The 13,583-nt window shown below is 44.8% G+C and overlaps 1 protein-coding gene across 1 annotated transcript in view; it reads right to left on the bottom strand.

The window, feature by feature from the left end:
• Positions 1–1,528: 1,528 nt before the first annotated feature.
• LOC149438524 (uncharacterized) overlaps positions 1,529–13,583 on the bottom strand; it is a gene marked incomplete at its 5' end in the record, with an annotated part of 37,702 nt that continues 25,647 nt past the window's right edge. Inside the window, 4 exons of the mRNA XM_089659760.1 lie at positions 1,529–1,669; positions 6,340–6,440; positions 6,798–6,946; positions 12,052–12,168. Coding sequence (XP_089515886.1) covers positions 1,552–1,669; positions 6,340–6,440; positions 6,798–6,946; positions 12,052–12,168 — 485 coding nt within the window. The remainder of the gene's footprint in view (positions 1,670–6,339; positions 6,441–6,797; positions 6,947–12,051; positions 12,169–13,583) is intronic.

Raw genomic sequence — 13,583 nt, 5'->3', positions numbered from 1 at the left:
GTATTTGTATGTTAATATCACTTGACCAGTAGATGGCACTGTACACTAAGGTTATCAGTTTGTGTATGTGTAAGACTTCATGGTTCTCTGTCTCTCTATCATCTCTTCAGGAAGTAATGAGTCTGTAATATGTCTGATGAAATGTGCTCTGTATGTTTGTAACTTAAGCCACACAAGTAAAGTCATAATTCTGCTTATCACTACCAGTGTCTTCTATAACACATAACCAACATAAAGTCGCACCCGAAGGGCAGAGTCTAAGTACTAACTAACTAACTAAGTACTAACTAACTAACGGCTGGTTAGTACTTAGACTCTGCCCTTCGGGTGCGACTTTATTGGTGTGACCTGCTTGCATGCCAATCCTGCTGGTCGGTGGGGGTCCCTCAACTGCTATAGCTACTGGTCTCTGAGCCTGATTTCTGACCATGACATGCCATGAGAAAAGTGGAAGGATGGGAAGAGGAGAAGATAAGATAGAGGAGTTAGAAAATGAGATGGGTGGAGAGGGGTGAAGGGAGAAGAGAGGGGGTGGAAATGAGGGAGCAGATAGGGATCAAACAGGAGCATAGTTCACCAGAGTTCCTGATGGTGGAGCAAGCCAGGGTCCACTAGCAATAGCAGGTAGGGATCAAACAGGAGCATAGTCAGTAAACAAGGCGAAAGTTGGTAACAAGTAATTGCAGGTTGGAATCAAGCAGAAGTCTAGTTGAGGAACAAGCCAAAGATCAGTAATGAGTGATAGCAAAGTTTTGGATGGCAGCAGGAGAGACACGAGTGAGATATTGGCTGGAGAGAGCACAATAATCTGGCAAAAAGGAAGTGCAGAGACTTGATCAAAATCAGGAAGTTCATGGGAGGAGCAAAGGGTTCAAGCTTCACAACAAACAAGGTCAAAGCAGGATCATTCAAGGAATTGTCCAGTAAGTTGTCCAGCATTTCAGGTGGCTCAGCAAGAAGAGACATTGCCAGACACAGCAGAGGTCCCATGTTATGGCCCTGATATGGCCCCTCTCTATAGTTTAGTCCTAACTCTAACCTATGAGGGTCTCCATGTTGGAGAATTTATTGTATAGCAATGAATAAATTGACGGCAGGGATAACCGGAGGCTGCCCATTCCATCCTAAAGATTCAGGGATGCATTGGAATCCCAGTAGAGCACAATAACAGATGAAGGTGTCCAATGTGTTCGGCACCATCTCCAGCGAGTCGGACAAAAATGTATACTAACTTATTAGCAGCTGAGGATGGCGTAAGAAAAGTGTCCTAATCCTTTAATCCTACAAGAATCAGTATACGTTTATTGGTATCAATTATTTTATTACTCAACAAATACAGAAACAAATATGAAACAGCAACATAAAACTATGACTTTGCCTCTATTTTATATACAATTCATAATATTCATACAATGACCAGAACATTCACCCAGCGTTCCTCAGATCAGCGGGGTCACCCAGCGTTCCTCAGATCAGCGGGGTCACACAGCATTCCTCAGATCAGCGGGGTCACACAGCGTTCCTCAGATCAGTGCGGTCACACAGCGTTCCTCAGATCAGTGCGGTCACACAGCTTCTCTCACAGATATAGATCAGTTCGGTAAAACAGTTCTCCAGTGTCAGATGAGATCCCAGCTTGGCACAGCTTCCAATCCCTTCAGTGATAGTTCTAGATCGGAGATAGAATCTGATGAGAGAAGTCCCACAAGCATTGATGATGCATAGTAATGGGGGGAGATAGAGGAGATCAAGAGGAAATAGAGTATGTCCAGGAGCCTCCACATATGTAGTTGGGTTTGGCACACAAACAGGCTGCTATACTTGAGTCTCTGGTGATGAGGAACCATAGAGGACACTGTGACAGACCCAACCAGGACAGGGGCTAGCCTTCTATCCACGTAATATGGCCGATGGAGAGAGCAGATCATTCTCTAATGATAGACAACCATTTGATGAATGCTGAGAGCGAGGCTTGGATTACTCCTCTGAGTAAAGACAATACAGCTTCCCTTCTGGAACAGATGGAAAGGTGTAATATTCATCTTGTATAGGTTAATGGTCAAAGGAAATATGGGGCCCTCCTGCAGACTGGGTTGGAGAAGCTCCTCCACTTGGGACAGAAATATTTGTCAGTAATCCCCCTCAAGTAATCTATGGAGGAATGCCACTTTTTCAGACTGGTGGAATATTGAGAGTACGAGTGTTGTCTTATGATGAAAGCAAACACCTCAAATACAGAACGTGTAATGTACTTTGTGTATTCCCATGTAGGCTCCGGACTGTCTGGGTGGACTCCCTGATTAATCAGCTCAAAACAACCTGATGCTGAGGACTCTGTTTATTAAGGGGTGATGTGTGTTACCCAGGGGCGGACTGACCATTTAGGAACTCGGGCACTGCCCGAGGGCCCGGGGTCAGTAGGGGGCCCCATGAGATGCCCCTGGTACCTTTCATAGGCTTTTTTGGGTGTGGTTTGAGTGTGGGTGAGGACACAGGGGCCCCATGATTTCCTATTGCCCGGGGGCCCCATGAGTTGTCAGTCCGCCCCTGGTGTTACCATTGTGTCTTTGCTCCCATTGGTTAATTGAGTCACCTATTGTTTCTGTCTGTTGGGGAGTCCCCCTCGAGGTTCCTATATGATGGGGTAGACTGGTGTCAACTTGACCTCGTTATCTAATCAGTGTGGGATGTTTATCCTAATGTAATAATAATAATATTTGTTTTATTACTCATGTGGGGACTGCCCCTATTTCTAAAGTATATAAAAACCTGTAAGAATAAAGAGAAACAAATGTGATAATACAATCGTGACAATTATCAACACCTATTATATTACGCTAAATGTGATCAATATGTGAAAAGCTGACACTTTATATAAACCATAATAAATGAAATAAACACACAACTCATATGGTGTTGTAGTGGCGCTAAATAAAAATGTGAAGTGAATACCACAAAATAAATGTGACCAAAAACGAATGAAACATCCGTGATTGGCGTGCTAAAAAATTAATTTAAAATAAAGTGATCCAGAGTCCATAAAAAGCATCATAAAGTGATCCAGAGTCCATAAAAAGCATCATAAAGTGATCCAGAGTCCATGAACTCAATTGTTCTCCTTCACCACGTGCTTTAGACTGATAACCGAGTGCTTCACAGAAATCCCCCACATGGATGTACACTCACCACAGATAATTGCCTTCCACTCGTGGTTGGCAAACAAGCTTCCTGGGATAATCTTCCCAATTATAGATGACGCTTATATATTGCATAAGAAAGAGACTCCACTGCCTCGAGATCAACCATGTAAAACATACACAGAAAGACGCTCCAATGGTATAGTAAAACCCAGATTCTTTGATTTAGTGAATGGACATTACTCACAGCAAACTAATAAAACAAGCCCAAACCATTTGACCATGGATAAGCCTGAAGCGATCATAGACCAGGTGCTCTCACCACCTCCGATTTGTTGGTATCTGACGCCGTCACGTCACTTCCGGTCATGGTCCACGTCACTTCTGGGCCCCTATGAATAAGTTGGCAGTGATGAAACGCGTCATGGCGTGATGGTGCGGCGACTGGAAGTGACGTGGACCATGACCGGAAGTGACGGCGTCAGATAAAAACAAACCGGAGGTGGTGAGAGCACCTGGTCTATGATCGCTTCAGGCTTATCCATTGTCAAATGGTTTGGGATTGTTTTATTAGTTTGCTGTGAGTAATGTCCATTCGCTAAATCAAAGAATCTGGGTTTTACTATACCATTGGAGCGTCTTTCTGTGTATGTTTTACATGGTTGATCTCGAGGCAGTGGAGTCTCTTTCTTATGCAATATATAAGCGTCATCTATAATTGGGAAGATTATCCCAGGAAGCTTGTTTGCCAACCACGAGTGGAAGGCAATTATCTGTGGTGAGTGTACGTCCATGTGGGGGATTTCTGTGAAGCACTCGGTTATCAGTCTAAAGCACGTGGTGAAGGAGAAGAATTGAGTTCATGGACTCTGGATCACTTTATGATGCTTTTTATGGACTTTGGATCACTTTATGATGCTTTTTATGAACTCTAGATCACGTTATGATGCTTTTTATGGACTCTGGATCACGTTATGATGCTTTTTATGGACTCTAGATCACGTTATGATGCTTTTTATGGACTCTGGATCACTTTATGATGCTTTTTATGGACTCTGGATCACTTTATGATGCTTTTTATGGACTCTAGATCACGTTATGATGCTTTTTATGGACTCTGGATCACGTTATGATGCTTTTTATGGACTCTAGATCACGTTATGATGCTTTTTATGGACTCTAGATCACGTTATGATGCTTTTTATGGACTCTGGATCACGTTATGATGCTTTTTATGGACTCTAGATCACGTTATGATGCTTTTTATGGACTCTGGATCACTTTATGATGCTTTTTATGGACTCTGGATCACTTTATGATGCTTTTTATGGACTCTGGATCACGTTATGATGCTTTTTATGGACTCTAGATCACGTTATGATGCTTTTTATGGACTTTGGATCACTTTATGATGCTTTTTATGAACTCTGGATCACTTTATGATGCTTTTTATGGACTCTGGATCACGTTATGATGCTTTTTATGGACTCTGGATCACTTTATGATGCTTTTTATGAACTTTGGATCACTTTAATTTAAATTAATTTTTTAGCACGTCAATCGTGGATGTTTCATACGTTTCTGGTCACATTTATTTTGTGGTAGTCACTTCACATGTTTATTTAGCGCCACTACAACACCATATGAGTTGTGTGTTTATGTTATATAAAAGCCTGTGTTCCTGTTCAATAAAGATGATCCAGTTCTTCACCTAAGCTGGTGTTGCCTAGTTTTGGGTGCGATGTCCAGCTATAATACCTTGGTCTTGTGTCCCAGTTGTGAGGAAGCAGTGCTCTGATGGAATCACCCAATCGGAGCGACAGACATCAGACGTGTTCAGTCCTATTACAGGTGAATGAGGTCACATGAGTGCTACAGATGAGTTACTAGTGCCAGAAACTGTCCTACTGAGAACTGCTGTAGGAGAGGTGCCAACAGAAGACTGTCATAGGAAGCTACCATCAGAGAGCCACCATGTAAGAGAGCTTCCATAGAAGAAATACCATAAGAAAGTTTCCAAAGTGGGGAGGTCCCATATGAAAGATGCCAAAGAACGTCTTCTATATGAGATGCCCTAAGGGAGTGACCACAAGAGCTCCTCCATTTGTCCTGCCCTGGGCTGCTAACAAGACACCACTTATGTGTACTTACTAATTGGTTTCTCATAGTCTGTCAGGGTTCAGTAAAGAGAAAAGCTGTTCTGTCATCCAGCCAGAGTGTATACAAATCTTTATTATTTCAGGTACTTATACAGCGCCGTCAATTTACACAGTGCTTTACATATATGTCACAAGTTGGCCTGCAGTTTCTATGTATTCTTACCTCCTTGCTGCAGTGCTGTTCCTGATCCCTTTCACGTGTTTGTCTGTGCTCACCTATGGGTGTCGTCTGCTGTCCTCTGGGTTTTATTTCCTTCCCTTCCATCACTTCCTGTCCCACCTCCTTGTTTTCCTGCCTATATAAGACATGCTCAGTCTAGGCCACTTTGCCTGAGCAACTTCCTAGTTGTCGGAGCTCCTGTGTGTTGCTATCTCCTGTATCCTGCATTGACTACTCGTGTACTGACCCTGGCTTCGTTCTCTGACTGTGCTTGTTTTCCACCCGTCCTGACCTCAGCTAGTCTATCAGATTCATTTTGTCTCCTCCCATTGTACTCTGCTCCTGCGAGCGGTCTCCTCATCCTCAGCTAGGCATACCCGGGGGCCGTGACCTGGTCCCAGCTTGCTGCAAGTCCAACCCCACCATCAGGGGCTCTGGTGAAGAAGCAAGCTGGGGCTTTGACTCCACGCCCTGGGGAACTCCAAGTGACTATCTACAAGCGCTCAACACCACAGGGGCTGACAATATATTGTACACTCACATGAGTCCCTGATCCTCAAGGGGTGTACAATTTAAGGTCCCTAACTCACATTCATACATACACATTCCGGGTCCAATTTACACCGGAGGCAATTAACTTCCCAGCAGGTCTTTGGAACGTGGGAGAAAAACCCACGCAGGTACAGAGAGAACATGCAAACTCTAGACAGGTCCTGCCGTGGTTGAGATTTGAACCAACAACCCTAGTGCTGCCAGGTGGAAGTGCTAACCAGAAAGAGGAAGGAGGAGGAAGGAGGAGGAAGCATGACATCATACAGAGATACTTCTACTGAAGAGTGGTGTGTCTGCTAATTAATGTTGAAGAACGTCCAGTGATACTTACTCCATGCTGCCGTCTGTCCATTTTCCTGTCCACACTCCACCATGTCTGTAAAATTGGATTAATCCAACCCAGAATTCCTTTCCTGTGATGGTCACCAGTTTCTGGATAACACAATACACAGCAGAACATTAACTATATTTCTATCATCTCCCAAAGGCTCCAGACAACAGCGTCCCACAGAACAGTAACTGGATTTCATTTTGAACACAATACTCTATTGCCTGCTGCTCTCCCTGCACGTTTGTACAATAAATAGCTTCACTTTTTAGATGTGGATTCAGCAGTCAAAGTTACTGAAATCACTTGAGTTTTGGGTCTCCTCGTCAATAGCTGGGACCCCATTGCAGAATTGTCTGAGCAAAACTCAACTAAGAGGGAGAGTGTCTCCAATAAAGCATCCCAATATATGGACCACCAGCTGATGTCCACCCCTAACACCAGGTGACCCTCATACTGACCCGTATGGTCTTCTCCTTCACCATGGCCAGTCTGGAGCCACGTTCTGCACAGTCTTCATTGCTAAGTAGATATGTCATCTTGTTCTCAGAGAAGAAATAACATTTATCATGGATGGGGATCCAGAGATCAGGACATCTAAGACACCATCCTGTAATATGGAATGATAGAGACAGTCAGTAATGATGGAGAGACAGCCGGACACAGGAGAGACCGTCCTGTAATATGGAATGATAGAGACAGTCAGTAATGATGGAGAGACAGCCGGACACAGGAGAGACCGTCCTGTAATATGGAATGATAGAGACAGTCAGTAATGATGGAGAGACAGCCAGACACAGGAGAGACCGTCCTGTAATATGGAATGATAGAGACAGTCAGTAATGATGGAGAGACAGCCGGACACAGGAGAGACCGTCCTGTAATATGGAATAACAGAGACAGTCAGTAATGATGGAGAGACAGCCAGACACAGGAGAGACCGTCCTGTAATATGGAATAACAGAGACAGTCAGTAATGATGGAGAGACGGCCGGACACAGGAGAGACCGTCCCGTAATATGGAATAATAGAGACAGTCAGTAATGATGGAGAGACGGCCGGACACAGGAGAGACCGTCTTGTAATATGGAATGATAGAGACAGTCAGTAATGATGGAGAGACAGCCGGACACAGGAGAGACCGTCCCGTAATATGGAATAATAGAGACAGTCAGTAATGATGAATAGACAGCCGGACACAGGAGAGACCGTCCTGTAATATGGAATAATAGAGACAGTCAGTAATGATGGAGAGACAGCCGGAAACAGGAGAGACCGTCCTGTAATATGGAATAATAGACAGTCAGTAATGATGGAGAGACAGCCGGACACAGGAGAGACCGTCCTGTAATATGGAATGATAGAGACAGTCAGTAATGATGGAGAGACAGCCAGACACAGGTGAGACCGTCCTATAATATGGAATGATAGAGACAGTCAGTAATGATGGAGGGACAGCCGGACACAGGAGAGACCGTCCTGTAATATGGAATAATAGAGACAGTCAGTAATGATGGAGAGACAGCCGGACACAGGAGAGACCGTCCTGTAATATGGAATGATAGAGACAGTCAGTAATGATGGAGAGACAGCCGGACACAGGAGAGACCGTCCTGTAATATGGAATAATAGAGACAGTCAGTAATGATGGAGAGACAGCCGGACACAGGAGAGACCGTCCTGTAATATGGAATAATAGAGACAGTCAGTAATGATGGAGAGACAGCCGGACACAGAAGAGAGCATCCTGTAATATGGAGTAATAGAGACAGTCAGTAATGATGGAGAGACAGCCGGACACAGGAGAGACCGTCCTGTAATATAGAATAATAGAGACAGTCAGTAATGATGGAGAGACAGCCGGACACAGGAGAGACCGTCCTGTAATATGGAATAATAGACAGTCAGTAATGACGGAGAGACAGCCGGACACAGGAGAGACCGTCCTGTAATATGGAATAATAGACAGTCAGTAATGACGGAGAGACAGCCGGACACAGGAGAGACCGTCCTGTAATATGGAATAACAGAGACAGTCAGTAATGACGGAGAGAAAGCCGGACACAGGAGAGACCGTCCTGTAATATGGAATAACAGAGACAGTCAGTAATGATGAAGAGACAGCCGGACACAGGAGAGACCGTCCCGTAATATGGAATAATTGAGACAGTCAGTAATGATGGAGAGACAGCCGGACACAGGAGAGACCGTCCTGTAATATGGAATAATAGAGACAGTCAGTAATGATGGAGAGACAGCCGGACACAGGAGAGACCGTCCTGTAATATGGAATAATAGAGACAGTCAGTAATGATGGAGAGACAGCCGGACACAGGAGAGACCGTCCTGTAATATGGAATAATAGAGACAGTCAGTAATGATGGAGAGACAGCCGGACACAGGAGAGACCGTCCTGTAATATGGAATAATAGAGACAGTCAGTAATGATGGAGAGACAGCCGGACACAGGAGAGACCGTCCTGTAATATGGAATAATAGAGACAGTCAGTAATGATGGAGAGACAGCCGGACACAGGAGAGACCGTCCTGTAATATGGAATAATAGAGACAGTCAGTAATGATGGAGAGACAGCCGGACACAGGAGAGACCGTCCTGTAATATGGAATAATAGAGACAGTCAGTAATGATGGAGAGACAGCCGGACACAGGAGAGACCGTCCTGTAATAGGGAATAATAGCAGAGGGGCTAAACGCTAGCGCTGGCAGGGAGCGGGGCTGATCCTGCTAACACTGCGTATTTGGGGACACTATACTAAGGAAGCACTGGTATAATTCTGTTCCTGATCAATATATTAATCCAAACAAACACTATACTAGTAATGGCGGTGATCAGCGAACTATAGCGTGAGTGCGATGATGTGCGGGCAATCTATTGCTAGCTGACCCAGGATGGGAGGGGCTCTTACTGACCCAGGATGGGAGGCGCGCTTACTGACCCAGGATGGGAGGGGCGCTAACTGACCCTGACGCTATCTGATGTCACAGTGATCAGTAGAAAATACTATACTCTGACACTACTAATAGCACTCGCTGTGTGACGGGGCAATCAAAGGGTTAAATGTGTTAATCTAACATGTGTGTGTGTACAATGTCCTAGGAGGGGGAGGGAGAAGATGATTACTTCTAGTTGGGGGGATTTGGAGGGTACTTGTGCTAAGAAAGGAACTCTGGTGGGTGGGGGGATTTTTGCTTGGAGGGGGAATTTGGGGGGTGCAGATGTAAGATTTGTTCTAGTAGGGGTAATTTGGGGAAGTGTTTTAAACTTGAATGATTCTTCTTTTGCCTTACCTGCAGCTCTGCCGATGCAGTCCCACCACCCTGGTGGTTGGGCCACCCCATCATCCAGTGGAGGAGAACAGAACTTCCTCCTCCAGACCTGGCTGCTGCCTGTGCCTCACCTCTCCTCCTGCTTTAGGTGTGGCTGAAGACTCAGACAGAACTGCACTAGGCACACTGAATATAAAAAAACCCCCACTGTGTTCCCGAGCTCACCAAATCCCACCCACCGAGTCCCACCCTCTAAATCCCACCCATGAAATTTAGGCTATTCCCATCTAGCTCTCAGTAAGGGCGGACTAAAGGAATTCAACGTGGAGGACACTCATGGGCAACCTCTAATGAGGGGGACACTGATAGAGACACCTCTAATGAGGGGTGCACTGATGCAGAGACCTCTAATGAGGGGTGCACTGATAGAGACACCTCTAATGAGGGGTGCACTGATGCAGAGACCTCTAATGAGGGGTGCACTGATAGAGACACCTCTAATGAGGGGTGCACTGATGCAGAGACCTCTAATGAGGGGTGCACTGATGCAGAGACCTCTATTGAGGGGTGCATTAATGGATGCTATATGGGGCTGTCTCTTTGCTATATAGTGATGTTTATTTAGTGGACTAGGCTGTCTCTTTTCTGGATTAGACTGTCTCTTTGCTGGATTGGGCTGTGTCTTTGCTATATGGGGATGTCTTTTTGCTACACGGGAATTTCTCTTTGCTGGATTGGGCTGCCTCTTTGCTATATGGGAATGTCTCTTTGCTAGATCGGGCAGTCTCTTTGCTGGATTGTGCTGTCTCTTTATTATATGGGGATGTCTCTTTGCTGGATTGGGCTGTCTCTTTGCTGTATGGGAATGTCTCTTTGCTAGATTGGGCTGTCTCTTTGCTGGATTATGCTGTCTCTTTACTATATTGGGATGTATCTTTGCTATATGAGGATGTTTATTTGCAGGACTGGACTGTATCTTTGCTGGATTGGTTCCTCTATTTTCTATATGAGGATGTCTCTTTGCTATATGGGGGTGTCTGTTTGCTGGATTGGGCTGCCTCTTTGCTATATGGGATGTCTCTCTGACAGATGGGGCTGTCTCTTTGCTAGATTGGGACATCTCTTTCCTATATGAGAAAGTCTGTTTGCTGCATTGGGCTGTTGCTTTGCTATATGTAGATCTCTCTTTGCAGAATTGGGATGTCTCTTTGCTGGATTGGGCCATCTCTTTGCTGAATATATGGTGATGTGTCTTTGATGTAAATATGGGGCTGTCTCTTTGCTTGATTTGGCTGTCTCTTTGCTGAAAATATAGGCTTTGTCTCTTTGCTGAATATTTGGGGATGTTTCTTTGCTTGATATATGAGGCTGTCTCTTTGATGGATTGGGCCATCTTTTGCTGAATATATAGGGGATATCTCTTTGCTTATTATAAAGGGGATGTATTTTTGCTGAATATTTGAAGATGTCTCTTTGCTGGATATATGGGGTTGTTTCTTAGCTGGATTGGGCTATCTCTTTGATGGACTGGGCCATTATTTGCTGAATATATAGGGGATGTGTCTTTGCTTGTTATAAAGGGGATGTCTTTTTGCTGAATATTTGGGGATGTCTCTTTGCTGGATATATGGGATTGTTTCTTTGCTGGATTGGGCTATCTCTTTGATGGATTGGGCCATCTTTTGCTGAATATATAGGGGATATCTCTTTGCTTATTATAAAGGGGATGTCTTTTTGCTGAATATTTGAAGTTGTCTCTTTGCTGAATATATGAGGATTTCTCTTTTCTGGTTTTTGCTATCTCTTTCTTGAATATACGAGGCTTTCTCTTTGCTGCTCTTTGCCCAAAATATAATTCCTTATTGTTAAATTTTGAGTGCACCGATGACTTGGAATACAACTATCAATTTCATATATTAAGTTGTAAGAGTGTTAAAGTACAAGTGGGTGCACTGAAAGACACGTGGGATGGCCAGTGGGTGGATTCAGTGGATTATCCAGTGGGTGGGCCCTGGGAATGTTGGTGGTCAGGCCTGGGGGGCCCAGGCCTAACGTAAGGGGCTCCAAAATGTCTGATGTCTGCCCTGGGTAGGATTGTGGTTATTGACCACTAAACGGTATGAGATGAGACTACTGGTGAGGAACATTATGTGAAGATGCTACCAAGATTTTGTGATCTACTGGCAGAGTGTGAAGTACTCTCAGATCCCACACACTTTTGCCAAAAGAAGAATCTGATTCCCGTCCTATTTTTTGTCCCAGTCCTGGATAGGAGGACAATTTCTGGTTGGTGATGGGAATGGAGGATGATGGGGACATTGTAGAACGATCTTCCGATACTGATCTCTAAGAGTCCTCAGCACTCATCCTCAGCAGAGGCTGCTAATGCCAGCCAGAAATGTTAGGGTTACATTTTGCCACTTTACCTGGTTTTGTCTGATTGTTCTCCAGGAGGAATTCCAGCCATTTCTCCAGTTCTTGCTTCAAAGTATTTCTTTGTAGGTCAGAGAAGTTACTGGTGACAAATCCACCTCCCCTTGTACCTAAAGACAATACACAATAATGAGCCGCTCTGGACACATGGTTTACTAAAAACACAATGCTATTCTGAAATCATTGGCCTAATTTACAGTTCGGAGGGCCCCGGGGCAGTAGGGGGCCCCGTGAGATGCCCCTGGTACCTTTCATAGGCTTTTTCCTAGGCTTTTTTTAGTGTGGTTTGAGTGTGGGTGAGGACACAGGAGCCCCATGATCCCCTATTGCCCGGGGGCCCCATGAGTTTTCGGAGATTACTCCATTTGCTCACATTTGAGGCTCATCTCATTATCTTCTCCATTAATTGTGTTTTTCTTTCAGCATTGTCCTATCTCTGCCTTTTCCTGCACTTATCTTTGCACAAGCTCCATCCAGCAGCTAATTGCCATCACTTTATCTGGCTCCTTCATTGAGGAGGAGGAACATGTCATCCTAGTGCTGCATGTGGGTAGGAAGGATGATTTGGGGTTGATGATGGGATGGGAGCATGATTTCTGGTTGGTGATGGAAAGGGAGGATGATTTCTGGATGGTGATGGGATGGGAGGATGATTTCTGGATGGTGATGGGATGGGAGGATGATTTCTGGATGGCGATGGGATGGGAGGATGATTTCTGGATGGTGATGGGATGGGAGGATGATTTCTGGATGGAGAAGGGAAGGGAGGGCGTTTTCAAGATGATAGTGGGAAGGAAGGATGTTTTCTTGATGTTGATGATGGGAAAGGAGAACTTTTTTGTTTTGCTGATGGGAAGCAAGAATTATTTCCTGATGGTCATGGGAAGGGAGGATGATTTCTGGATGGTGATGGGAAGGGAGGATTTTTTCTGGATGGTGATGGGAAAGGAACATAATTTCTGGATGGTGATAGGAAGGGATAATGATTTCTGGATGGTGATGGGATGGCAGGATGATTTCTGGATGGTGATGGGATGGGAGAATGATTTCTGGTTGGCGATGGGAATGGAGGATGCTTTCTGGATGGTGATGGGATGGGAGGATAATTTCTGGATGGTGATGGGATTGGCGGATGATTTCTGGACAGTGATGGGAAGGGAGGATGATTTCTGGATAATGATGAGATGGGATAATGATTTCTGGATGGTGATGGGAAGAGAGGATGATTTCTGGATGATGATGGGAGGATGATTTCTGGATGGTGATGGAATGGGAGGATGATTTCTGGATGAGATGGGAGGACGATTTCTGAATGGTGATGGGATGGGAGGATGATTTCTGGATGATGATGAGATGGGAGGATGATTTCTGGATGATGATGAGATGGGAGGATGATTTCTGGATGGTTATGGGTAGCAAGGATAATTTCTGGATGGAGAAGGGAAGGGAGGGCGTTTTCTAGATGGTAGTGGGAAGGAAGGATGATTTCTGGATGGTGGTGGGAAAGGAACATAATTTCTGGATG

The sequence above is a fragment of the Staurois parvus genome, unplaced genomic scaffold, assembly GCF_062004578.1.
Source record: "Staurois parvus isolate SC_StPar_1 unplaced genomic scaffold, SC_StPar_1.0 ptg001182l, whole genome shotgun sequence".
NCBI lineage: Eukaryota > Metazoa > Chordata > Amphibia > Anura > Ranidae > Staurois > Staurois parvus.
This window is presented reverse-complemented; position numbering and strand designations above follow the sequence as displayed.